General features: G+C 38.3%; 1 protein-coding gene across 8 annotated transcripts in view; it reads right to left on the reverse strand.

Moving 5' to 3' along the window:
* The window catches only part of OPHN1 (oligophrenin 1), a 569,682-nt gene that overhangs the window by 58,654 nt on the left and 484,087 nt on the right, over nt 1–26,941 (reverse strand). For all 8 annotated transcript variants that reach the window (XR_004622535.1, XR_004622536.1, XM_034650021.1 and 5 more), the window contains exon 21: nt 6,901–7,227. Coding sequence is in view for 6 of the 8 variants with exons in the window: in XM_034650021.1 (XP_034505912.1) it covers nt 6,901–7,227 (327 nt within the window). In the remaining 2 variants the exon portion in view is untranslated. The remainder of the gene's footprint in view (nt 1–6,900; nt 7,228–26,941) is intronic.

The following is a 26,941-nucleotide window of genomic DNA, read 5'->3' on the forward strand; positions in this document are numbered from 1 at the left end:
TGGGATAGACTGGTGATGGGTGGTAAGGAGGGCACGTATTGCATGGTACACTGGGTGTTATACGCAACTAATGGAGCATTCGAACTTTACATCGGAATCCGGGGATGTACTGTACGGTGACTAACATAATATAATAAAAAATCATTAAAAAAAAAAAAGAAACTCAAGCATTTTTAACCTGGAAGTCACTATCCTCTTCCACTTGGCTTCAACTGATCTTTCTGATCTACCTTTCCACCATTTCTCTTCATGGATCCTACAATCCACACAAACAGCATTACTTGTTGTTCCATATATGTGTCTCTCACAATTGATCAAATTTTCCCCAGATTCCCTTTACCCTATTCCCACATGCTTAAGTGTTCCAAGCCTAAGCTGCTGCAAATTATTTTCTCTGACTCTTAAGGCACTAATCATCTTGTACTTTGAATCAGGGCTCTTTGTTTTCGTGGCTCTATGTCCCTTATTAGAATGGAAGCAACTTGATAGCAAGATCCAGGTGGGATTTATCTCTGTATTCACCAAAAGCCCAAGTAAATTGCTTTGCACATAACTGGTATTCAATAAATATTTATTGAGTGAAGAAAAATGTAGTTCAGTCCATTAGAAGGACAACATAAAGAGATTTTCTTTTTTAAGTTCCCAGTTGTGACATCTTTCACACACACACAAACATGATATGGCCAAATTTCAGGGCTATTCTGAAACCTAAACTGAAATGTTTTCAGTATGCTGTGTTTTTTGAGGGCTTTTGTGCCAAGCCTTATGCTCTCACAAGTGATATGACATAGACCTTGCCCTCCAGGGGCTCAAAACAAAATTGGACAATGAAGTCATACATTTGGGAAACAAGTGTGAATACTATAACTCAGCATCCACATTAAAGGGTCAACCTTGAATTCCAGAAGAAATGAGGTAAGGTAGAGTTCCCTGGGGCAGAACTGTCAGAAGGCTTCATGGAAGGAATAGGACTTGAGGTGGATTTTGAGGGATGGCAAAAAAATCCTTCCTTGCCCTTTCCTCTTAACAATGGTCCTCCTCTTTCTCAATGTTTGGCAAGGTCAGAAAACGTTTGATGGTGGAAAAAGCAGCTCTGAGCTCTTTGATGACAACTACATTTGTGGCTTGAGGCTTCTTATAGGCTCCAAAATGCAAAAGAGTAAACATGTACCATCTTCTATAGCTGCCATTTCCTGAGAGGTTGTTGCCCATTCAGTAGCAATATCATTTTTTGAACTTCTATTGTATTATTGTATATTTATACAATATATTTATACCTATATATTTATACCTAATCTTACTTTATACCCACAAAAATGTTTCCTATAATGTAGGCATTGTCCCCATTTATAGTTAATAAAACTGGCTCAGAGAAGTTTACCTAAGATTATATAGTTAGTACTTGACTTTCTATAAAAGCAAAACAACTGCTACCACTTACTGAGTACTCATTATGTGCCAAACAGATGCATGCCTCATTTCATTGTTGCAACAATCTTATGGGCGTAATTATTATCTTTATTTTACAAATAAGAAAACTAAAACTCAGAGAGGTTGTGGCTTGCCAAAGGTCCCACAGCTCTGAGGCAGAGCTAGGATTCAAAATCATATCTGGGAGATTGAAGCCTGTCGCATCTGAGACTTCACTAAGCCTTCTGAGCCTATGATCTTTCTACCAAACTGTACTTCTTCTTAATTTCTTCTTAACTTCGGTCCACCACCTGACTTTTACTACAAATTTGACCTCCCTCTCTAGGCCAATCTCTTCTCCCCTTCCCCTTTCTCCGTAAAATGACCATAACCAATCTTAGCACTTGTCGATTTCTTAGTAGCTCTTCAACCTTAAGCAGCTTTCTCCCACCTTTCCTTATATCCATCTACCCCCAACCTGAGAGCACAATAAGGGGAGGTTCTTTATCCTTGTACATTCCTCCAGTTTTCTAGAATCATCTCTTAACTTTCTATGAAACTCTGCCATGCTCACCTGAAAGCCTCTCTTCTCCTGTAGCCACTCATTACTCTTTCGGATCACTTGGGAGTTAGGCTCCAGGAAAGGGAGAGAATGAAAACCAAACACAGTAGATTACTAAAGCATAATGAATCCAAACAAGCAAATGTGGATAATGGCCAGAACAGCCAATTATTGCAAGAACAAATCTGTTTCTAATACTTCTGGAGCAGATGCAAATGCTATTCATTGCAATAGTTATCCCAGTGGAGAATTGATGGCCCTGTGGCTGAGCAAGGCCTTACAAGCACTCTTTCTCCAAACCTTAGAACAAACCAGCAGAATGCAGTCTTTTCTCTCTAGTCAAGACAGAGGAAAGAGCTAAGAAGTGCCCCCAAACACAGATATTATAGGTTTCCAGTATGGATATATTTCCAGTATGGATATATATTTTATCTCAGAACCCGAGGCAGAGTAAAGGGCTCCTTGCCCCATGCTCCAACTGGAATTTATTCTCACCCCCATCAGGACATGGGTCACACTGGACTGGGACTGATTGCTTACATGCCAGCCTCACCATAAACCTCTGGAGGGCAGGGACCATGCATGGCCTTTCATCCTTTTCTTTTCCATTGCATAGCACTATGCCTGAATAAACGAACAAATGCATGTAAGTAGATATCTCCCCCACCCTACTCTAAAAGGAAAGTCCTAAGTCCCTTTGTAGAAACTATACAAAAGCCCTCTCCAAAGCCAGGCCTGGTTAGAAGCAGTGACATCAAAGGAGGACAGGATATTGGCTTGTATAATTTTGCTCTCCTAAAAGCTAATGCTTCTTAGAAAATAGAAGGGAGAAGGTAGCTAAAACTATTTAAGAAATAAAAATGAGATACTCAAGAAGCCAAGGTCCAAGCTCTGTCTCCATATCCTACAACATGGGTGAGTCTGGGGAGTTGTTTCACTTCTCTGAGCCTCAGTTTTTCCCTAATGGGGAAATAAATGTGAAATGGGGGGGAACCTATCTCATAGGTCTATCACAATGATTAGATACAATAGAAAAAGAGAAAGCATCCAGTTCTATGTCTGGAACAGAAAAGAGCCCTTGACAAGGTTATATCAGCAAACAATACTGATTTTATTGTAAGTTCACTGCCATGGAACAATGCAATTTAACATGCACCTTGTGTTTGCTATTTTAATTGCTAAGGAAAAATGTAAAGAATATCAAGTCCACTCAAATGCTGGATTGATGTAAGGGGTGGAGATTCAAGACAGGAGAGTGGTGTGGTTGGATCACTAAAGCAATGAGGCCTGTGCATTGGCTCTTGACATGGCAGGCAAAGCTCTGAACAAAAGAGCTGAAATGGAGTGACAACTGGAAGGTGCACAGTGGGTCAGCTGAGGTGACAGCTCCCTCCCTCTGACTCTCATTCAGGCTCCTGGCCAGCACTTGGGGATAACAACTATCAGTTATATGTCAGGGTCAGAATTGCTTGCAGCTATGCTTAACCGATATCTGTTCTGATGCCTGGAATCTATCACTGGAGTGGCAGCCAAAATGGGGTGGAAGGGAGGGATAAGAGGTGAGGAGTGAGCAAAGTTCAAAGAGGCAACTACAGAGACATGTCTAGTAAGAAGTTGCTATGGCCAGTGTCAAAGACGTTTCTGCCTGTGTTCTGTAGGATTCTGATGGTTATAGCAGCATTATAAAGAGTAGCCAGATTATGGAAAGAGCCCAAATGTCCACTGATTGAGGAAGGGATAAAGAAGTCATGAGATATATATATATATATATTTATATATATATATATATATATATATATAATGAAATATTACTCAGCTATCAAAAAAATGAAATCCTGCCATTGGAATGATGTGGATGCAGCTAGAGCATATTATGCTAAGCGAAATAAGTCAGTCAGAGAAATGTTAAGTACCATATGATTTCACTCATATGTGGAATTTAAGAAACAAAACAGATGAACATAGGGGGAAACAAAGAGAGAGGCAAACCATAAAACAGACTCTTAGCTAAGGAGGACAAACTGAGGGTTGCTGGAGGGCAGGTGGGTGGGGGGCTGGACTAAATGGGTGATGGGTATTAAGGAGGGCACTTGTGATGAGCACTGAGTGTTATATGTAAGTGATGAATCACTAAATGCTACTCCTAAAATGTGTTACACTGTATGTTAACTAACTGGAATTTAAATAAAAACTTGAAAAAAAAAACAACAAAGAGGCAGAAGTTTGGCTGATATTCCACCAAGGCCAGAACAATTACCTCAGTTTTGTTTTCTGTGGCTAAGGCTGGAGGCATGGGGCTTTGAAAAAAGCTGCATCACACTAGCCTGTTGCTGACCAATTTAAGGTAGAAAACAACACCAGGCAATGATGTGGCCCAAATTTAGATAGTCTAGCTGATACTGGACAGTAAAATCAGTACTCACACTAACAGAAACTATTAGTAGCTGCCAGAAGTCTGGACAGGACTATGGTGGAAGGGGAAGGGGGAATGCCTCTGGAATTTAACTGCAGTAGACCATGGTTAGGGAGGGTTAAGTTACTGTGTGTGCTAAACTTATAGGATCTGGCTGACCTCAAGGCTTGGCAGCAGGCAAGACAAACTTCACTGTGATGAATATAACTCGAATTACCCAACTCTCTAACAGATTGATGTGAAGGTCAACACATGACTTACAAATTGAAGCTGTGTCTACACAGAAGTCTGGCCTTAGGGACACCTGGGTGGTTCAGTTGTGTAATCGTCTGCCTTCGGCTCAGGTTGTGATTCTGGGGTCTTGGGATCAAGTCCTGCGTCAGGCTCCTTGCTCAGCGGGGAGCCAACTTCTCCCTCTGCCTGCCTCTCCCCCTGCTTGTACTCTCTCTCTCTCTCTCTCTGACAAATGAATAAATAAAATCTTAAAAAAAAAGAAGTCTGGTCTTAATTGGCTATTTCCCTGAATAGGCAAATCTTAGGAAGGCGAGAGGCAGGGAAAATGAATTAATAACATTTTAAATACTGATTATATGGCAGATATTTTGTTATTTCTTTTAACCTTAGCAATAATTCTGTGGGATGAGCTGTCTCTCCTATTTATAGATACAGAAACCAAGGTGCATAGATCTTAAATAACTTAACTATTAATCATACAGACAGATGCTTCAGTGGGTCAAGCCAAAGAATTCAGAGTCAGTTACTTATTAGAAATCTTATCAGACTCCCATAGAATAGCTTTTACTGAATTGTACTCTGAGACAATGCTGTCAGCCCATGTTGAGGTTTTTATATGCAACAATCCTTGAGAGAAAATTCTTCTCAGAAGTATTCTCTGGCTTCAAAAATGGATGAATTGTGCTTTTTTGAAGCTCAGTGTTACCTTAAGAGCGTGCATTTATATGACTATTAAATTTTTTCTCTTTTCATTTTCACTAGAAAGTTTGGAGCCAAAGCTGTGACACTGTTCCAGCAAGTGTGTAAGACTTCATAGCAGATGTTTTGGGTACTAACTCCATTCTTTCCATATCCCTACTAGCCTACCTTTTTTCCCCTCTCTTGGCTTCATTTTCCCTCACCTGTACTCTCTAGAATCTAAAGCAGAAGTCAGCAAACATTTTCTGTAAACTGTCAGATAGTTAATATTTTAGGACTTGTAGGCCATAAGAAGATCTCTGTTGCTACTACTTAATTCTGCTGTTTTAGTGTGAAAGTAGCTTAGACAATATGTAAATGAGGTGGTGTGTTTCTGCTGATGGGCACAGAAACTTGAATTTCTTATAATTTTCATGTGTCATGACATATTATTTTTCTTTTGATATTTTTCAGTTAAGGGCATAGTTTGTTAAGCCCTGACATAAGCCTCAAAAGAGTAGGGACTTTGTATGTCTTATCATTCTTATGTTCTCAACACCTGGAATGGGACCAGGAACACAGCAAGTACTCAATAAATACTTGTTGAATAAATTATTCTTACTATTTTAAAGTTCTTGTATTTTCTATATTGTGAAAGCCTTAAATCCTTTCCGGAACAGGACAGAATAAAAAAAACAAGGCACATTTTTCATCTAGCTAGAAAATAAAAGAGCCACAATTTAGATCTGAGCCTTTGTGATATCAAAGTCCATATTCTGTCCATTATACCATATTATCTTCATAGAATTATATACCGCCCTCCAGATACCGTCTGGATTAGCCCCAAACTCCGACCATGAGTCTCCAATTAAATTTGCCAAAGTCAGCCACATCTTGAATTTGTAATTTAGTAAGTCCAGAGTTTTGCAGAAGTTGTGCCCCTTTGTCCCTATTTTGACTAATCTGAAAAGTGAGAATGCAAAACCATCAGTTCACCGATTTCAAAGCTTCTTATACGAAGGTAAAGGGATAGTTCTGCCTTATTAGAAATAACACAGGCTTTGGTACCTGCCAGACTTGGTAAGACTGAGATCCCAGCTCTGCCAGTTAGTAACTATGAACCTTTGGCAAGCCACTTAGCTCTAAGATCCTCAGTTTTCTAGTAGAAAAAAACAAAACAAAACAGTAATACATTCTTCGCAGTAAGGTTGTGAGGATCGGAAATAGTTTGTCAGTACCTAGTACAGTGCCACGGACACAGCAGATACTTACTGGCAACAGCAGCAATAATAATATTGATAAAAAATACCATTATTATTAATTTATTCTACAAATAATGAGTGCCTACCTTGTGACAGTCAAGCATTGTTCTAAGCACTTGGGATATAGAGGTAAATAAAACAGGCCCCAAATCCTCACCCTCATTAAGTTTACACTCTAGTGATTATTGTGAATGGCTTTTCTGTTCTTACCCACTATTCCAATATTACTGGTAGTAAATTGGAAACAGATTACTACTTAAATATCTCCACCCTCAGAAAGATCTTAAGGTGCAAAATAATTGGTTTCAATTCTGATTCCAATGGGGTTCCCAAGCACGTACCCTCTTTGTGATGAGCCAGGGGCCGAGGAGCTGGTCTCTTTATGTGGAAAGAGGGGGCTTTGGTGGGCCCAGAGCCTGGCACAGGTCCATTGGTGGCCTTTGATATGGCCTTGGTCCCTCCATCTTGCAGCCTAGACACCAACTTCCCCACATCCACTTCAGGACAGGACTCCAACTTGCCATCTGAAACAGGCCTGCTGCTTGGAGACTTCCTTCCAGTGTCAGCTTCCCCACTCCTCTGAATAGGCAGTTTTGGGTATTGTGGTAGCTTGGGGACTTCTATACTGCTGCTGATAATACCATTGGGTGTTTGATGTTGGATTTCATCTAGGAAAAGGTAGTGCAAAGAGGGAAGATTAATGCTAACTTTATTACCATTTTGTTTTTATACATGCACACATAATATTGAAAAATTTTACACGTTTTCAATGGAGCTATTATCATGGAACAAATCTTTGATACTCGCAAAATCAGTCTCTACCTACCCCAATTCATGTGGAGTCCAGATTCTATCAAATAGAGAATTCAGTTCAAGATCTGAGTTTGGTTTTCACCACCACAATTTAGTAAAACCATAATATACCAAGATGATTTATTCAAAGGGATATGTAATTTAAAAGGGACTTGAGTCCCCAATTATAATTCTTTTTAAAGAGACATCAGTTAATCTTTAACTATTTCTATTTCTCTCAAAAGTAATTTGTTAAAATCTCTCAAATTTAAAGTTAATAAACTTAACAGAATTTAAATTTATTCTCCATCCTCATAAAGAAACATCCAACTAGCCAGTTTATGTTCTTCCCTTAGCTTTTGTGGTCCGCAATTTTATGTGACAATAGTACCTACTTTTCAGTTGTTCTGTCTTACTTGAAGCTTTGAGACTCTAATGAGAGCCAAGGATACTCTCCCTAGATAAATTAACCCACACAAATACATGAAAAATTTTAATAACTAACTTTAAGAGATTTATAGAGTCCCTTAAAGCTGTTAACCCCTGATTGAGAACTCCTGCTGTAAAGAAACTGTCACCTTTCTTCATAATAGAAAACCTAGATCAGAGTGTAGTGGTTAAGAAGAGAGGTTCTGGTTGGCTAAATGAGACTTGAGAAATATGTCGAGCAGTTGCAATATATATCTTGTTGGATCCTGATTTAAAAAAAAAATGTCAGGAGAATTTGAACATTGACTAGATAATGATCTTAAGGAATTACTGTTTGTTTTGTTTTCTTTCAGGTATGATGATGGTATCATAATTTTGGTTTAAAAAAGTCCTCATCTTTTAGAGATATATACTGAAACATTTATGGATGAAATGACATACATGATGTCTTGGTTGGGGATGTGGGTAGGGGTACAGATGAAACAAGAACGGGCATATGGGTGGTAAATGTTGAAGCATGGGTGATAGGCACATGGGGAGTGTTTTATAATTTTTTTTTAACTTTGGCATATGTTTGAAACTCTCCATAGTAAAATGTTATAAGAAATTCAGGCTTTGGAGTCAGATAGCCAGATCTGAATCTCAGTTTTGCTTCCTATCAACTGTAGGACCTTGAGCAAATTCATAATCTCTCTGTACCTCATGTTTTCTCCTCAGTAAAATGGGAATAATAATAGTACATACTTCATGAGGTTGTAGTGAGGGTTACATGAGATGATATACTTATTTCAGTGCCTGGGACATAATAAACTCTCTATAATTGTTAGCTATTATTTATGCTATTATGCTCTAAGAGGGCAGTAAGGCAAGAGTTTTTATGTGGGAAGGAAGGGTTAAGTTTTGCTGCAAAGACTTTTTCCCCCAGATAACTTTCTTCTCCTTGAGAACTAGTCACCAATCACTGCTGCCACCATTATAGGGATCAGGGCCCAAAGCATTCCCTCTATAGTTTTCCTACTCTGTACCAAGGTAGGTATATAGCCCTGCTTTTATTAACCCTAGCACAATTGCCATCAGACTAGAACATTCAAACAAAAATTTACCAAAGGCTCACAAATAATAGTAGGGACATAAACACAAAGGAGCTATGTAACTAGATCACATGCTTCCAGGACATGCCACCTGTAGACCTCTAGTGTTTAGGAGTAACCTTAAGCACATTTACCCTCTCAGAACAATGAGGTGAACAGTGACATGAATTTCTTCTCTCACGTGCTTTAGGCCCAACATCTCACTTACATGTTTCTTTTTATTTTTTTTTAAGATTTTATTTATTTATTTGACAGAGACAGCCAGAGAGAGAGGGAACACAGCAGGGAGAGTGGGAGAGGAAGAAGCAGGCTCCCAACGGAGGAGCCCGATGTGGGGTTTGATCCCAGGACTCTGGGATCACGCCCTGAGCTGAAGGCAGACGCTTAACGACTGAGCCACCCAGGTGCCGCTCAGTTACATGTTTCTATTTGAATAGTTACTTCTAGTAGAAAGACCCTAGGAAATTTCACCCAAGCTCTACTTTAGAAGACACCACAGGGGTTGGCTGTGCTCTACATGGTAACAGCATTGTTACCATCTCAATACAGTTAGGGAGGTCCAATTTCCTAAAGATCATCCACATACACAGTCTCAGAGAGGCCACTACCTTCCACATGGGAAAGGATCTTTTTCTGACTCAAGAAAATAGGGGATGGAATGATAGCAGCAATGGGGACTTTGTAACTAGGCCCTCTGCCAAGGGACACTATTTCTAAGTACTGGAATATGCTGAATTATTATAGACAAAATGAGAAAATGGTAATGACAATAATGACAGTGATGATAGTGGTAACAGATACCATTATTTGAGCACTTTCTCTGTGCCAGGCCCTGTTCTAAGTGCTTCACAAGGATTATCGCACCATTATTTTCAAAACTGCTCTATAAAGAGGTGAACTCTTATTAGTCCCATTTTACAGATAAGGAATCTAATCTAGCCACATGGAGTTAAGATGGCGGAGGAGCAGGGGTCCCCTTTTTCAGCTGGTCCCCTGACTCAAGCTGGATAGGGACCAGACCACCTTGAAAACCCACAGAATCAGCCTGAGACATAGGAAGATACATCTGGATGAACATCGCCAGCACTGAGTATTGAGGTACGAAGCAGGGAGCTGTGAATCCGCGCACAGATATGGGAAGATAGACAGAAGGGGGAGGGAGCCTCCGTGCTTGGGTGGTGGGAAGTGGTAGCCACCTGCACTGGGGAGCGGGCCGGACTCGTGGACTGGCACACCCGAGAGAGCAGACTGAGACCCTGAGCCTGGGAATGCGTGTGAAACCACTCTGAAAACCGGCGCTCCAGAGTGCTCGCGAACCATACTGAAACAGGGAGCTCGGGAGCGCGTGGGGGCAGCTGGTGGCTGGTGGAGTTAGAAACACAAAGGACAGAGACGGGCCGGCCCTGGAAGTGAGGGCTGGGACGCCAGCTGTGGGGCGCACAACCCGGGATGCTGCAGGGATTTTGGAAGCACCAATGGAAACAGAGTTAAAGAGGCCAGGAGAGCTCAGTGGAGAGGGGACTGCAACCTCTCTGTTCTGAGACAGAGGCTAGGATTTGGCCACTGCTACTCTGACTCTCAGAAGAGACACAGAAAACTGCCAGGGAAATCTGCCAGAGGAAAAAAGCCCAGAAATACCAGCTCACATTGTGCCCACCCCCATCCCCCCTCGCAGTGGAAATGAGAGCGAATCCGGCAGAAATTAAAAATGCTATGAATCAAATGCAGTCAAAACTAGATGCTCTGATGGCCAGGGTAAATGAGGCAGAAGAACAAAAGTGGATTGGAGAATGGGATGATAGAAGGGAAAGCTAAAACAGACACCTGGCTCAAAAAAATCCAATCTCAAGAATGTAGGTTACGGGAGATTACTGACTCAATGAAACGTTCCAACATCAGAATCATTGGCATCCCTGAGGGGGTGGAGAAAGAGAGAGGTCTAGAAGAGATATTTGAACAAATTGTAGCTGAAAACTTCCCTAATCTAGCAAAGGAAACAAGCATTCGTGTCCAAGAGGAAGAGAGGACCCCTCCCAAGCTCAACCACGACAAACCTACGCCACGTCACGTCATAGTGCAATTCGCAAATATTAGATCCAAGGATACAGTACTGAAAGTGGCCAGGGCAAAGAAAGTTCTCACATACAAAGGCAAAAATATTAGGATTATGTCACACCTATCTACACAGACCTGGAATGAGAGAAAGGGTTGGGGGGGCACTTTTAAAGCTCTTTCAGAGAAAAACATGCAGCCAAGGATCCTTTATTCAGAATTGATGGAGAGATAAGGATCTTCCAGATTGGCCAGTCACTGACCAATTTTGTAACCATGAAACCAGACATACAGGATATATTAAGGGGGGTTCTATAAAAGTAAAAAGGCCCCAAGAATGATACAGAACAGAAAGTTAACAATCTATAGAAACAAAGACTTTACAGGCAAGATGACATCATTAAAATCATATTTCTCAATAATCACTCTCAATATGAATGGCCTAAATGCTCCCATAAAATGCCACAGTGTTGCAGAATGGAAAAAAAGACATGACCCATCCATTTGCTATCTACAAGAGACTCATTTTGAACCTGAGGATACATCCAGAATGAAAGTGAAGGGATGGAAAACCATTTTTCATGCCAATGGACCTCAAAAGAAAGCTGGGGAAGCAATTTTCATATCAGACAGATTGGATTTTAAACTAAAAACTGTAGTTAGAGATACAGAAGGACACTATATTATTCTTAAAGGATGTAACCAACAAGTGGATATGACAATTTTAAATATCTATGCCCACAACAGGGGAGCAGCAAGATACACAAGCCAACTCTTAACCAGAATAAAGACACATATAGATAAAAATATGTTAATAGTAGGGGACCTCAACACTTCACTATCAGCAACAGACAGATCACCTAAGCAGAAAATCAACAAAGAAACAAGAGCTTTGAATGCCAGACTAGACCAGATGGACCTCATAGATATATATAGAACACTACACCCCAGGACAAAAGAATACTCATTCTTTTCAAATGCACATGGAACATTCTCCAGAATAGACCATATCCTGGGTCACAAAACAGGTCTCAACTGATACCAAAAGACTGAAATTATTCCCTGTATATTCTCAGACCACAATGCTTTGAAATTGGAACTCAATCACAAGGAAAAATTTGGAAGAAACTCAAACACTTGGAGACTAAGAACCATCCTGCTCAGGAATGACTCGCTAAACCAGAAAATCAAAAATCAATTTAAACAATTTATGGAGACCAATGAGAATGAAAACACAATGGTCCAAAACCTATGGGACACTCAAAAGGCAGTCCTAAGGGGAAAATACATAGCCATCCAAGCCTCACACAAAAGAATAGAAAAATCTAAAGTGCAATTTTTATATCCTCACCTCAAGAAGCTAGAACAGGAACAGAAGAATACGCCTAATCCATGCACGTGAAAGCAGCAAATATCAAATATCAGATCTAATCTGATCAAGATTAGAGCAGAGATCAATGAATTAGAAACCAGGAGCACCGCAGAGTAGATCAACAGAACTAGAAGCTGGTTCTTAGAAAGAATAAATAAGATCGATAAGCCACTGGCCAGACTTATTCAAAAGAATAGAGAAAGGACCCAAATTAAAAAAAATTATGAATGAAAAGGGAGAGGTCACAACCAACACCAATGAAATAGGAAGGATTATTAGAAACTTTTATCAACAGCTTTATGCCAATAAATTAAACAACCTGGAAGAAATGGATGCCTTCTTGGAAACCAAGACTGAAACAGGAAGAAACTGATTTTTTAAACAGACCGATTAATTATGAAGAGATTGAAGCAGTGATCAAAAACCTCCCCAAAAACAAGACTCCAGGGCCTGATGGATTCCCCGGGAATTCTACCAAACATTCAACAAGGAAATAATACCTATTCTCCTGAAGCTGTTTCAAAAAATAGAAACAGAATGAAAACTACCAAACTCATTCTATGAGGCCAGTATTACCTTGTTCCCCAAACCAGGCAAAGACCCCATCAAAAAGGAGAATTACAGACCGATATCCCTCATGAATATGGACGCCAAAATTCTCAACTAGATCCTAGCTGATAGGATCCAATGGTACATTAAAAAGATTATCCATCATGACCAAGTGGGATTCATCCCTGGGATGCGAGGGTGGTTCAACATTCTCAAATCTATCAGTGTGATACATCATATCAACAAGAAAAGACTCAGGAACCATATGATCCTCTCAATAGATGCAGAAAAAGCATTTGACCAAATACAGCATCCTTTCCTGATTAAAACCATTCAGAGTGTAGGGATACAGGGCACATTCCTCAATTTCATAAAAACCATCTATGAAAAGCCTACAGCAAATATCATTCTCAATGGGGGAATGCTAGAAGCCTTTCCCTTAAGATCAGGAACATGACAAGGATGCCCACTCTCGCCACTATTATTCAACACAGTAGTAGAATTCCTTGCAACAGCAATCAGACAACAAAAAGGGATAAAAGGTATCCAAATAGGCAAAGAAGAAGTCTCTCTTCACAGATGACATGCTACTCTATATGGAACACCCAAAAGAATCCACCCCCAAAGTACTAGAACTTATAGAGTGATTCAGTAATGTGGCGGGATACAATGCTCAGAAATCAGTTGCATTTCTATACACGAACAATGAGACTGAAGAAAGAGAAATTAGGGAATCCATTCCATCTACAATAGCACCAAAAATCATACGTTACCTTGGAATTAACTTAACCAGAGACGTAAAGGATCTATATTCTAGAAACTACAAATCACCCTTGAAAATCATTGAAGAAGGCACAAAAAGATGGAAAAATATTCCATGCTCATGGATCAGAAGAATTAACATAGTTAAAATGTCTATGCTACCCAGAGCAATCTACACTTTCAATGCCATCCCGATCAAAATACCAATGACGTTTTTCAAGCAACTGGAACCAACAGCCCTTAAATTTGTGAGGAACCAGAAAAGGCCCTGAATCGCCAAGGAATTGTTGAAAAGGAAAAACAAAGCTGGGGGCATCACAATGCTGGATTTCAAGCTGTACTACAAAGCTGTGATCACAAAGACAGCACGGTACTGGCACAGAAACAGACACAGAGACCAATGGAAGAGAATAGAGAGCCCAGAAATTGACCTTCAGCTCTTCGGGCAGCTAATCTTTGACAAAGCAGGAATACACATCCAGTGGAAAAAAGACAGTCTCTTCAATAAATGGTGCTGGGAAAATTGGACAGCTACATGCAGAAGAATGAAACTTGACCACTCTCTCACACCATACACAAAGATAAACTCCAAATGGATGAAAGACCTTGATGTGAGACAGGAATCCATCAAAATCCTAGAGAATATAGGCAGCAACCTCTATGACATCGGCCACAGCAACTTTTTTCATGACACATCTCCAAAGGCAAGAGAAACAAAAGAAAAATGAACTTGTGGGACTTCATCAAGATAAAAAGCTTCTTGCACAGCCAAGGAAACGGTCAAAAAAACTAAGAGGCAGCCCACGGAATGGGAGAAGATATTTGCGAATGACGCTGCAGATAAAAGACTGGTATCCAAGATCTACAAAGAACTACTCAAACTCAATACACGAGAAACAAATAAAGAAATCATAAAATGGGCAGAAGATATGAACAGACACTTTTCTAATGAAGACATACAAATGGCTAAGAGACACATGAGAAAATGTTCAAAATCATTAGCCATCAGGGAAATTCATATCAAAACCACACTGAGATACCACCTTATGCCAGTTAGAATGGCAAAAATTGACAAGGCAAGAAACAACAATTGTTGGAAAGGATTTAGAGAAAGTGGATCCCTCTTACATTGTTGGTGGGAATGCAAGTTGGTACAACCACTCTGGAAAACAGTGTGGAGTTCCCTTAAAAAGTTAAAAATTGAGATACCCTATGATCCAGCCATCGCACTACTGGGTATTTACCCCAAAGATACAGATGTAGTGAAGAGAGGGCTTTATGCACCCCAGTGTTCATAGCAGCATTGTCCACAATAGCTAAATGTGGAAGGAGCCAAGATGCCCTTCAACAGATGACTGGATTAAGAAGATGTGGTCCATATATACAATGGAATATTACTCAGCCATCAAAAAGAATGATTTCTCAGCTTTTGCTGCAACATGGACAAGACTGGAGGAGTAATACTATGTGAAATAAGTAAAGAATAGAAGACAATTATCATATGGTTTCACTCATTTTTGGAACATAGTAAGTAGGAAGATCGGTAGGAGAAGAAAGGGAAGAAGAAGGGGGGGTAAACAGAAGGGGGAATGAACCACGAGAGACTATGGACTCTGGGAAACAAACTGAGGGCTTCTGGGGAGGGGGGAATGGGATAGGCTAGTGATGGGTATTAAGGAGGGCACGTATTGCATGGTGCACTGGGTGTTATACACAAGTAATGAATCATGGAACTTTNGGGGTGTTATACACAAGTAATGAATCATGGAACTTTACATAAAAAACTAAGGATATGCTGTATGGTGACTAACAATAAAAAATATTATTATAAAAAAATAAAGAAAACATAAAAAAAAGGAATCTAATCTAAGGCACTGAGACAAGCTCAGTGTTACAAAACTAATGTGGTAGAGCCAGTTTTCAAAGCTTGAAGTCTGTTTCCAGAGTCCACACTTTCTGAAGAGAGAGTTTATTCCTCCTGTCAGGTAACCAGAGTTTAGTAGCATTCTCCTTCTTTAACCAGCCATCCATTTCCACAGGAAAATGCATAGGTCAGCTTCAGAAACTGCAGAAAACTGGGAATGAATCAGGATTAACAGGGAGGCCTCACAAGTAGCCAAGTAGACAAGTGGGGGCCTCTCTTCTATGTGTGGGTATGTGCTAGGGAGAAGCTTTGAGATGTAACATACTAGTGCATCAGAAGAAAGATACCAAAGACAAGTAGAATCATGCAAGTAAGTGATATGAAGAAGACAGTGCTAATTCTGTCTGGAGGGGATGAAGGAGATCATGTGAAAGAGGTAACATTTGAGCTGGGCCTTGAAGGATTACAATAGGTAGAAAAAGGGGGAAAGTGAATTTCAGGGAGAACAATTTGGAGGAGTGAAAGATCATAGTTCACCCAAGAAAATGTAAAATAAGAATAATGTTTAGTGTGGCTTGAGCACAGCAACCAATTTTAGATGAAAAGTGTCGGTAGTTGGAGATGAGGTTGTTAAGGTGCATTGGGGCTGTATCATTAAGGCCATGAATGCCATGTTCAGGAATACGAACTTTATCACTGGGTTGAAGAGGGCTATGACTCTTTTTTTTTGGGGGGGGAAAGGAGAGTGGCATTATCACATGTGGTTTTAGAATATCACTTTAGGTTCATTATTAAAAGTAGACTGGATTAGAGAGACTAGAGGTAGGGAGACAAGACAGGAGACTGCTGATGAGTCAGATCTAAATTAGAATAGCAATAGCAAAGACAGATTCGAGAAATGTTTAAGAGTGGAATGGACAGTGCTTAGATATGTGGGTGTGAAGGAGTCCATGATGTTGGTGAAAAAACTCACTGAAATTCTAGATACAAGGGGAATAACAAGTTGGGGGTAAAATAACGAAATGCTACTGGTAAAGAACAGTGGTGACTAGGATCGGTGGCTTCTCAAAAGAGTGTTTAGATGCTGTACAGCAGACAAATGAGTTCTGGAATGAGATGGATGCAAATTGCTGCTCGTCACTTAGAAACTATGTGGATTGACTAAACTACTTATCCTTTCTGAGCATCCAATGACTTCACTCTGAAATCGATCTTTTTTTTAAATCATTTTTTTAAAGATTTTATTTATTTATTCGACAGAGACAGAGACAGCCAGCGAGAGAGGGAACACAAGCAGGGGGAGTGGGAGAGGAAGAAGCAGGCTCACAGTGGAGGAACCTGATGTGGGGCTCGATCCCATAACGCCGGGATCACGCCCTGAGCCGAAGGCAGGCGCCCAACCGCTGTGCCACCCAGGCACCCCTAAATCATTTTTTATTATATTAGTCACTATACAGTACACCCCTAGTGTTTGATGTAAAGTTCCATGATTCATTACTTGCGTATAACACCCAGTTTACTTATCTCAAATGGTAAGTGATAAGAATTAACGGAGTATGGATTCACATCCACTTATGATGGCAAGAATTAAAAAGATAACAAAATATAGAAACAACCTAAGTATCTGCTAAAAGATGAATGAAGAAAGAAAATGTGATACATACATATATGAATATTATTCAACCTTAAAAAAGAAAGATATCCTGCCATTTGCATGACATGAATAAAACCTGGAAGACACTATGCTAAGGGTAGTACGGCAGACACAGAAAGAAAAAAAAAACCTGCATGATCTCATTTATATGTGGAATCTAAAAAACTCAGATACATAGAATACATTGCATTGAATCTGTAGATAGCTTTGGATAGTATGGACATTTTAACAATATTAATATTAATATTAATTCTTCCAATATATGAACACAGAATACCTTTCCATTTACTTATGTTTTGCTCAATTTCTTTCACCAATGCCTTCTAATTTTCAGTGCACAGGTCTTCAACTCCCTGGTTAAATTTATTCCTAAATATTTTTTGATGCTATTGTAAATAGGATGGTTTTCTTAATTTCTTTTTTTTTTTGGATAGTTCATTGTTAGTATATAACACAAGTGAATTTTGTAAGTTGATTTTGTATTCTGCACTTTGCTGAATTTGCTTATAGTTCTAACAGTCTTTTGGTGGAATCTTTAGAGTTTTTTCTTTATTTTATTTTATTTTGTAAAATATTTATTTATTTGAGAGAGACAGAGCATGCTAGAGCACAAGCAGGGGGAGTGGCAGAGGGAGAGAAAGATGCAGTCTCCCCATCGAGCAGGAAGCCCGACCCAGGGCTCAATCCCACGACCCTGGGATCATGACCTTAGCCAGAAGGCAGCTGCTTAACCGACTGAGCCACGCAGGGGCTCCTAGCTATGTGTGTGTGTGTGTGTGTGTGTGTGTGATATGATCATATCATCTACAAACAGACAATTTTACTTCTTCCTTTCTAATTTGGACTCTTATTTTTTTTCTTTTTCTTGACTAACTTCTCTGGCTAGGGCTTCAGTATTATGCCAAATAAAAGTGGAGACAGTATGCTATCCTTGTTCCTGATCTTAAAGAGCTTTCAGCTTTTCACCTTTGAGTATAATGTCAGCTGTGGGTTTGTTATATATGGCCTTTATGATATTAAAGTACCTTCCTTCCATACTTAATTTGTTGAGAATTGTTATAACGAAATAATATTGATAAATATGCTCTTTCTGGATCTATTGAAATGATCAAATAATTTTTATCCTTCATTTTATCAATGTGATGTGTCACATTTATTGTTTTATTTATATTGAACCATACTTGTATCCATCCTAGGGATAAATCTCACTTGATCATGGTTTAAGATCCTTTTAATCTGCTGTTGAATTCAGTTTTCTAGTATTATGTTGAGGATTTTTGCATCTATGTTCATCAGGGATACTGGCCTACAATTTTCCTGTTTTATATTGTCCTTGTTTGGCTTTGGTATCGAGGTAATGCTGGCCTCATAAAATAAGATATGACTGTTCCCTCTTCTTAAAGATTTTGGAAGGGTTTAAGAAGGATTGGGTTTAATTCTTCATTAATAGTTGGTAAGAATTCTCCACTGAATACATCAGGCTGTGAAGCTTTTCTTGGTTGGGAGGTTTTCAATTGTTGATTCAATCTCCTTACTCATTATTGGTCTGTTCAGTTTTTCTATTCATAATTCAGTCTTGATAGCTTATATATTTCTAGAAATGTATTCATTTCTTCTAGGTATCCAACTTGTTGGCATTTAATTGTTCACAGTTTTCTCTTTATAATTCTCTGAATTTCTGTGGTATCACTTGCAATGCCTCCTCTTTCAATTATAATTTTATTTGAGTCCTCTCTTTTTTCCCAGTCTCAATAAATTTCAATTTTGTTTGTCTTAAAAAAATCTTAATTTCTTTGATTTTTTCTATTGTTTTTCTGATCTTTATTCCCTTTATTTCTACACTGGTATTTACTTTTTCCTTCCTTCTGCTAACTTTAGCCTTACTTATTTTTCTTTTTTCTAGGTCCTTAAGACGCAAAAGTAGGTTGTTTATTTCTGATCTTTTTTTTCTTAATGTAGGCATTTTACACTATAAACTTCCTTCTTAGAACAGTTTTACTACATTGCATAATTTTTGGTACATTGTATTTCCATTTTTGTCTCATGATAATTTATTTTACTCCAATTTGATTTGTTCTTTGACTCATTGGTTTCTTAGGAGTGTGTTGTTTAATTTCCAAATATTTGTAATTTTTTCCTATTTTTCTCCAACTATTTATTTCTAGTTTCATATCATTGTGGTCAGAAAAGATACCTGGTATGAATTTAATCTTCTTAAATCTGTTAAGACTTGTTTTGTGGTCCAACATATAATCTATCCTGGAGAATATTCTGTGGTGTTCAATAAAATGTGTATTCTCTTGCTGTTGAATGGAATGTTATGCATATGTCCCTTAGGTCCATTTGGTCTATATTGTTGGTCAAGTCAGCTATTTCCTTATTTTCTGTCTGAATGATCCGTGCGTTTTTAAAAGTGGAGTATTAAAATCCCTTACTATTATGTTATTGCTATATTTCTCTCTTTATCTGCTAATATTTGCTTTACATACTTATGTGCCTGGATGTTGGGTACATATATATTTACGATGGCTTTTGATAAATGACATAATAATTATTATATAATGACCATTTTTGTCTCTTGTGACAGTTTTTGACAAACAGACTATTTTTCCTTATATAAGTACTGTTACTCTTGCTCTTTTTTGACTATCATTTGCATGGAATACCTTTTCTACTCCTTCACTTCCAGCCTATTTGTGTCCTTACTGCTAAAGTGAATCTCTTGTAGACAAAATATAGTTGGATCTTATTTTTTAATTTACTCAGCTGTTCTATGTCTTTCATTGGAAAATTTAATCCATTTCCATTTAAAGTAATCACAGGCACACCTCAGATGCATGCAGGTTTAGTTCCAGACCACTGAAATAAAGTGAATATTACAGTTAAAGAAAGTCAAATAAGTATTTTGGTTTCCCAGTATGTAGAGAAGTTATGTTCATATTACATTGTACTATATTAAGTATGCAATGACATTATGTCTAAAAAGACAATGTGTATACCTTAATTTAAAAAAATACTTCATTGAGGGGACTTTCAGGTGGAAAGGAAAGACCATAAATGAGAGTATGAAAAATAATATACTTGTAAAAATCAGCCAAGGGATTCACAAAAGGAAGAATGTAAAATATGATACCAGATACCTAAAACATGGGGAAGAAAGGAGTAAAGAATGGATTCAAACTTAAGCGACCATCAACTTAATATGGACTGCTATATGCAGAAGGGGTTATGCACAAATGTAAGGTAAACATATATCAAAACCCACTAATAAATATGCAAAATTAAAGAGAAATGAATCCAAGTATATCACTAAAGAAAACCAGGAAGCCATGAGAGAGAGCAAAAGAAGAACAGATCAGAGAAAAACTATAGAAACAACCACAAAACAAGTAACAAAATGGCACTAAATACATATCTATCAATAATTACTTTGAATGTAAATGGACTAAATGCTCCAGTCAAAAGACATAGGCTGGCAAAACAGATTAAAAAAACCAAGACCCACCTATATGCTGCCTACAAGAAACTCATTTCAAACCTAAAGACACTTGTAGATTAAAAATGAGGGAATGGACACTAATCTTTGATAAAGCAGGAAAAAACTTCCGGTGGAAAAAAGACAGTCTCTTCAATAAATGGTGCTGGGAAAATGACAGCTACATGCAAAAGAATGAAACTTGACCACTCTCTCACACCATACACAAAAATAAACTCCAAATGGATGAAAGACCTCAATGTGAGACAGGAATCCATCAAAATTCTAGAGGAGAACATAGGCAACAACTTCTATGACATCGGCCAGAGCAACCTTTTTCACGACACATCGCCAAAGGCAAGAGAAATAAAAGATAAAATGAACTTATGGGACTTTATCAGGATAAAGAGCTTCTGCACAGCCAAGGAAACAGTCAAAAAAACTAAGAGACAGCCCACNTGCTAAGTGAAATAAGTCAAGCAGAGAAAGACAATTATCATATGATTTCTCTCATCTATGGAACATAAGAACTAGGATGATCGGTAGGGGAAGAAAGGGATAAAGAAAAGGGGGGTAATCAGAAGGGGGAATGAAACATGAGAGACTATGGACTATGAGAAACAAACTGAAGACTTCAGAGGGGAGGGGGTGGGGGAGGGGGATGGACTGGTGATGGATAGTAAGGAGGGCACGTATTGCATGGTGCACTGGGTGTTATACGCAACTAATGAAGCATCGAACTTTACATCGGAATCCGGGGAGGTACTGTATGGTGATTAACATAATATAATAAAATAAAATTTAAAAAAAAATGAGGGAATGGAGGTGCGACTCGGTGGGTCAGTCATTAAGCATCTGCCTTCGGCTCTGGGCGTGATCCCAGAGTCCTGGGATGGAGCCCCACATCAGGCTCCTCCATTGGGAGCCTGCTTCTTCCTCTCCCAGTCCCCCTGCTTGTGTTTCCTCTCTCACTGGCTGTCTCTCTCTCTGTCAAATAAATAAATAAAATCTTTAAAAAAATTGATGGAATGGAGAAACATTTATCATGCAAATGGATGTCAAAAGAAAGCCAGAGTAGTTATACTTATATCAGGCAAATAAATTTTATTTATTTATTTTATTTTTATTTATTTATTTGTTTTTAACAAAATCCATTTATTAGTTGGTGGACATTTGGGTTGTTTCCACTTTGGGCTCTTATGAATGTGATGCTATGTACATTCATATATTAGCTTTTGTTGTTGTTTGTTTTTCTTTTATTTTAGTTTCAGGGGTAGAATTTAGTGATCCATCAGTTGTATATAACACCACTGCTCATTACCTCAAGTAATGATGTATCCTTAATGCCTATCACCCAATTACTACATCCCCCGACTCCCCTCCCCTCCAGTACCCTCAGTTTTTTTCCTATACTTAAGAGTCTCTTATGCTTTGCCTTGCTCTGTTTTTATTTTATTTCATTCTTCCTTCCCTTCTCCTATGTTCATCTGTTTTGTTTCTTAAATCCCACATATGAGTGAAATCATACGGTATTTGTCCTTCTCTGACTTATTTTGTTTAGCATAGTACCCTCTAGTTCCATCCGTGTCATTGTAAATGGCAAGATTTCATTCTTTTTGGTTGCTGAGTTATATTCTACTGTATATATATATACTATTTCTTCTTTATCCATTCATCTGTCGATGGATATCTGGGCTCTTTCCATATTTTGGTTATTGTGGACATCGATGCTATATAAACATTGGGGTGCATGTGCCCTTACTTTAAATCACTATGTCTGTATCCTTTGGAAAAATACCTGGCAGTGCAATTACTAGGTTATAGGGTAGTTCTATTTTTAACTTTTTGAGGAACCCCCATACTGTTTTCCAGAGTAGCTGCACCAGCTTGCATTCCCATCAACAGTGTAAGAGGGTTCCTCTTTCTCCACATCCTCGCCAACATCTGTTGTTTCCTGAGTTGTTAATTTTAGTCATTCTGACCAGTGTGAGGTGGTATCTCATTGTGGTTTTGATTTGTATTTCCCTGCTGCCAAGTGGTGTTGAGCATTTTTTCATGTTTTTGTTAGCCATTCATATGTCTTTGGAGAAATGTCTCTTTATGTCTTCTGCCCATTTTTTAAATTGGATTACTTGTTTTTTGAGTGTTGAGTTGTGTAAGTTCTTTATATATATTTGGATACTAACTCTTTTTTTTTTTTAAAGATTTTATTTATTTATTCAACAGAGATAGAGACAGCCAGCGAGAGAGGGAACACAAGCAGGGGGAGTGGGAGAGGAAGAAGCAGGCTCATAGCGGAAGAGCCTGATGTGGGGCTCGATCCCATAACGCCAGGATCACGCCCTGAGCCGAAGGCAGACGCCTAACCACTGTGCTACCCAGGCGCCCCTGGATACTAACTCTTTATCTGATATGTCATTTGTGACTATCTTCTCCCATTCCATAGGTTGCCTTTTAGTTTTGTTGATTGTTTCCTTTGCTATACAAAAGCTTTCTATCTTGAAGTCCCAATAGTTCATTTTTGCTTTTGTTTCCCTTGCCTTTGGAGATGCGTCTAGCAAGAAGTTGCTGTGGCTGAGGTCAAAGAGGTTGCTGCCTGTGTTCTCTTTTAGGAGTTTGATGGATTCCTGTCTCACATTTAGGTCTTTTATCCATTTTGAGCTTATTTTTGTGTATGGTATAAGACTGGTCCAGTTTCATTCTTCTGCATGTGGCTATCCAATTTTCCCAACACCATTTGTTGAAGAGACGGTCTTTTTTCCATTGGATAGTCTTTCCTGCTTTGTTGAAGATTAGTTGACCATAGAGTTGGGGTCCATTTATGGGCTCCCTATTCTGTTCCATTGATCTATGTGTCTGTTTTTGTGCTGTACCATACTGTCCTGATGATTACAGCTTTGGTGGGTTTTTTTAAGATTTTATTTATTTATTTGACAGAGAGAGAGACAGCAAGAGAGGGAACACAGCAGGGGGAGTGGGAGAGGGAGAAGGAGGTTTCCCCCTGAGCAGGGAGCCTGATGTGGGGCTTGATCCCAGGACCTGGGGATCATGACCTGAGCCGAAGGCAGATGCTTAATGACTGAGCCACCCAGGTGCCCCACGATTACAGCTTTGTAATACAGGTTGAAATCCAGAATTGTGACATCACCAGCTTTGGTTTTCTTTTTCAACATTCCTTTGGCTACCTGGGGTGTTTTCTGGTTCCATACAAATTTTAGGATTGTTTGTTCCAGCTCTGTGAAAAATGCTGATGGCATTTTGATAGGGAGTGCACTGAATGTTTAGATTCGTTTGGGTAGCATAGTCATTTTAACAATATTTGTTCTTCCAATTCATGAGCATGGAAGTTTTTTCCATTTCTTTGTGTCTTCTTCAATTTCCTTTACAAGTGTTTTATAGTTTTTAGAATACAGAACCTTTACCTCTTTGGTTAGGTTTATTTCCAGGTATCTTATGGTTTTTGGTACAATTATAAAAATGGGATTGAATCCTTGATTTGTCTTTCTGCTGTGTCATGGTTAGTGTATAGATATGGAACTGGCTTCTGTGCATTGATTTTATATCCTGTGACTTGGGCAAAATAGGCTTTAAAACAAAGACTATAGCAAGAGACAAACAAGGACAGTATATGATAATAAAGGGGAAAATCCAACAAGAGGGTATAACAACTGTAAATATTTATGCACCCAACATGGGAGCAACCAAGTACAAGAAGCACTTAACAGCAAACAAAAGAACAAATTGACAGTAATACAAAAACTGTAGGGGACTTTAACACCACGCTTACATCAGTGGACAGGTCATCCAATCAGAAAGCCAACAAGGAAATAGTGGCTTTGACACACTGGACCAGATGTATTTAGCAGATATACTCAGAACATTTCATCCTGAAACAGCAGAATACACATTCTTTTCAAGTACACATGGAACATTCTCCAGAATGCATCACAAAATATGCCACAAGACAAGTCTCAACAAATTCAGAAAGATTAAAGTAATACCGTGCATATTTTCTGACCACCACACTATTAAACTACAAATCAACAACAAGAAAAAATCTGAAAAGAGTACAAACACATAGAGGCTAAATAACATGCTACTAAACAATGAATGGGTCAATGAATAGATCAAAGAAGAAATAAAAAATTACATGGAAACAAATGAAAAGGAAAACACAGCAGTCCCAAAATCACTGGGATGCAGCAAAGGCAGTTCTAAGAGGGAAGTTTGTAGCAATACAGGTCAATCTCTAGAAGCAAGAAAAATCCCAAATAAACAACCTAACTTTGCACATAAAGGAGCTAGAAAAAGAAGAACAGACAAAACCAAAACCCAAGTAGAAGGAAGGAAATAATAAATATTTGTAGTAGAAATAAAAGATACAGAGGCTAAAAAACAAACAAAAAACACCTATACAACAGACCAATGAAACCAGGAGGCATTTCTTTGAAAAGATAAACAAAATTGATAAACCTTTAGCCATACTCACCAGAAAAAAAAGAGAAATTACTCAAATAAAATCACAAATGAGAGAGGAGAAATAGCAATGAATACCACAGAAATACAAACAAATGTAAGAAAATATTATTAGAAACTATATGCCAAGAAATTGGACAACCTAGAAGAAATGGGTTAATTCCTAGAAACACATAACCTACCAAAACTGGAGCAGGAAGAAACAGAAAGCTTGAACAGACCAATAGCCAGCAAAATTGAATTCAGTAATCAAAAAAACTCTCAAAAAACAGAAGTCCAGGACAAGACAGCTTCACAGGAAGATTCTACCAGACATTTAAAGATTTGACACCTATTCTCCAAATAGTCCAAAAATAGAAAAGGAAGGAGAACTTCCAAATTCATTCTATGAGGTCAGCATTACCCTGATATCAAAACCAGATAAAGGCAGCACAAAAAAAGAACCACAAACTGGTATCTCTGTTGAACATAGGTGCAAAATATCTCAACAAAATACTAGCAAATCAAATACAACAATACTTCAAAACATTCATTCACCACAATCAGGGGGGATTTATTGCAATGATGCAAGGGTGGTTCAATATTAGCAAATTAATGTGATACATCACATCAATAGGGAAAAGGACAGAAACCATATGATCATTTCAATAGATGCAAAAAAGAGATTTGTCAAAGTACCTATCCATTCATGAAAAAAAGTCAACACAGTAGGTCTTGAGGGAACATACCTCAACATAAGGTCTTTTATGAAAAACTCACAATGAACATCATACTCAATGGGGAAACACTGAGAGCTTTTTTAGAATACAGATCACGAATAAGACAAGGATATACACTTTCACCACTTTTATTCAACATAGTACTGGCAGTCCTAGCCACAGCAATCAGACAAGAAAAAGAAATAAAAGGCATTCTAACTGGCAAGGAAGAAGTGAAACTTTCACTATTTGCAGATGGCATGACACTATATATAGAAAAACCTGAAGACTCTACCAAAAAACTGCTAGAGCTAAGAAATAAATTCATAAGTTTGCAGGATACAAAATCAATGTTCAGAAAAGTTAATACATTTCTATATAATAGTAATGATGCAGCCAAAAGAGAAAATTAAAAAAACAGTCCTATTTAAAATTGCACCAAAAATAACAAAGTACCTAGGAATAAACTTAGCTAAAGAGATGAAAGACCTGTACACTGAAAACTATATAACATTAAAGAAATTAAAGATGACACAAAGAAATGGAAAGACATTCCATACTCATGGACTAGAAGAACAAATATTTTTAAAATGTCTATACTACCCAAAGCCATCTAGAGATTTAATGAAAACTCTATCAAAATACCAGTGGTATTTCTCATAGAACTGGAAAAAACAACCCTAAAATTTATATGGAACCACAAAAGACCCCAAATAGCCAAAGCAATCTTGAAAAAGAAAAACAAAACTGGAAGTATTACAATTCCAGACTTCAAGTTATACTACAAAGCTGTAGTAGTCAAAACAGTATAGTACTGGCACAAAAATAAATAGATCAATGGAACAGGATGGAAAACCCAGAAATAAATGCACAACTATATGATCAATTAGTCTTCAAAAAAGGAGGAAAGGATATGCAATGGAGAAAAGACAGTGTCTTCAACAAATGTTGCCTCTAAAACCAGGAAGCTACATGCAAAAGAATGAAAGTGGACCACTTTCTTACACCATACACAAAAATAAACTCAAATGGATTAAACATCTAAATGTGAGATCTGAAACCCTAAGAATCTTAGAAGAGAGCATAGGCAGTAATTTCTCTGACATCAGCCATAGCATCATTTTTGTAGGTGTCTCCTAAGGCAAGGGAAATAAAAGCAAAAATAAAT

Source organism: Ailuropoda melanoleuca, chromosome X (genome assembly GCF_002007445.2).
Source record: "Ailuropoda melanoleuca isolate Jingjing chromosome X, ASM200744v2, whole genome shotgun sequence".
In the NCBI taxonomy this organism is placed as follows: Eukaryota; Metazoa; Chordata; class Mammalia; order Carnivora; family Ursidae; genus Ailuropoda; species Ailuropoda melanoleuca.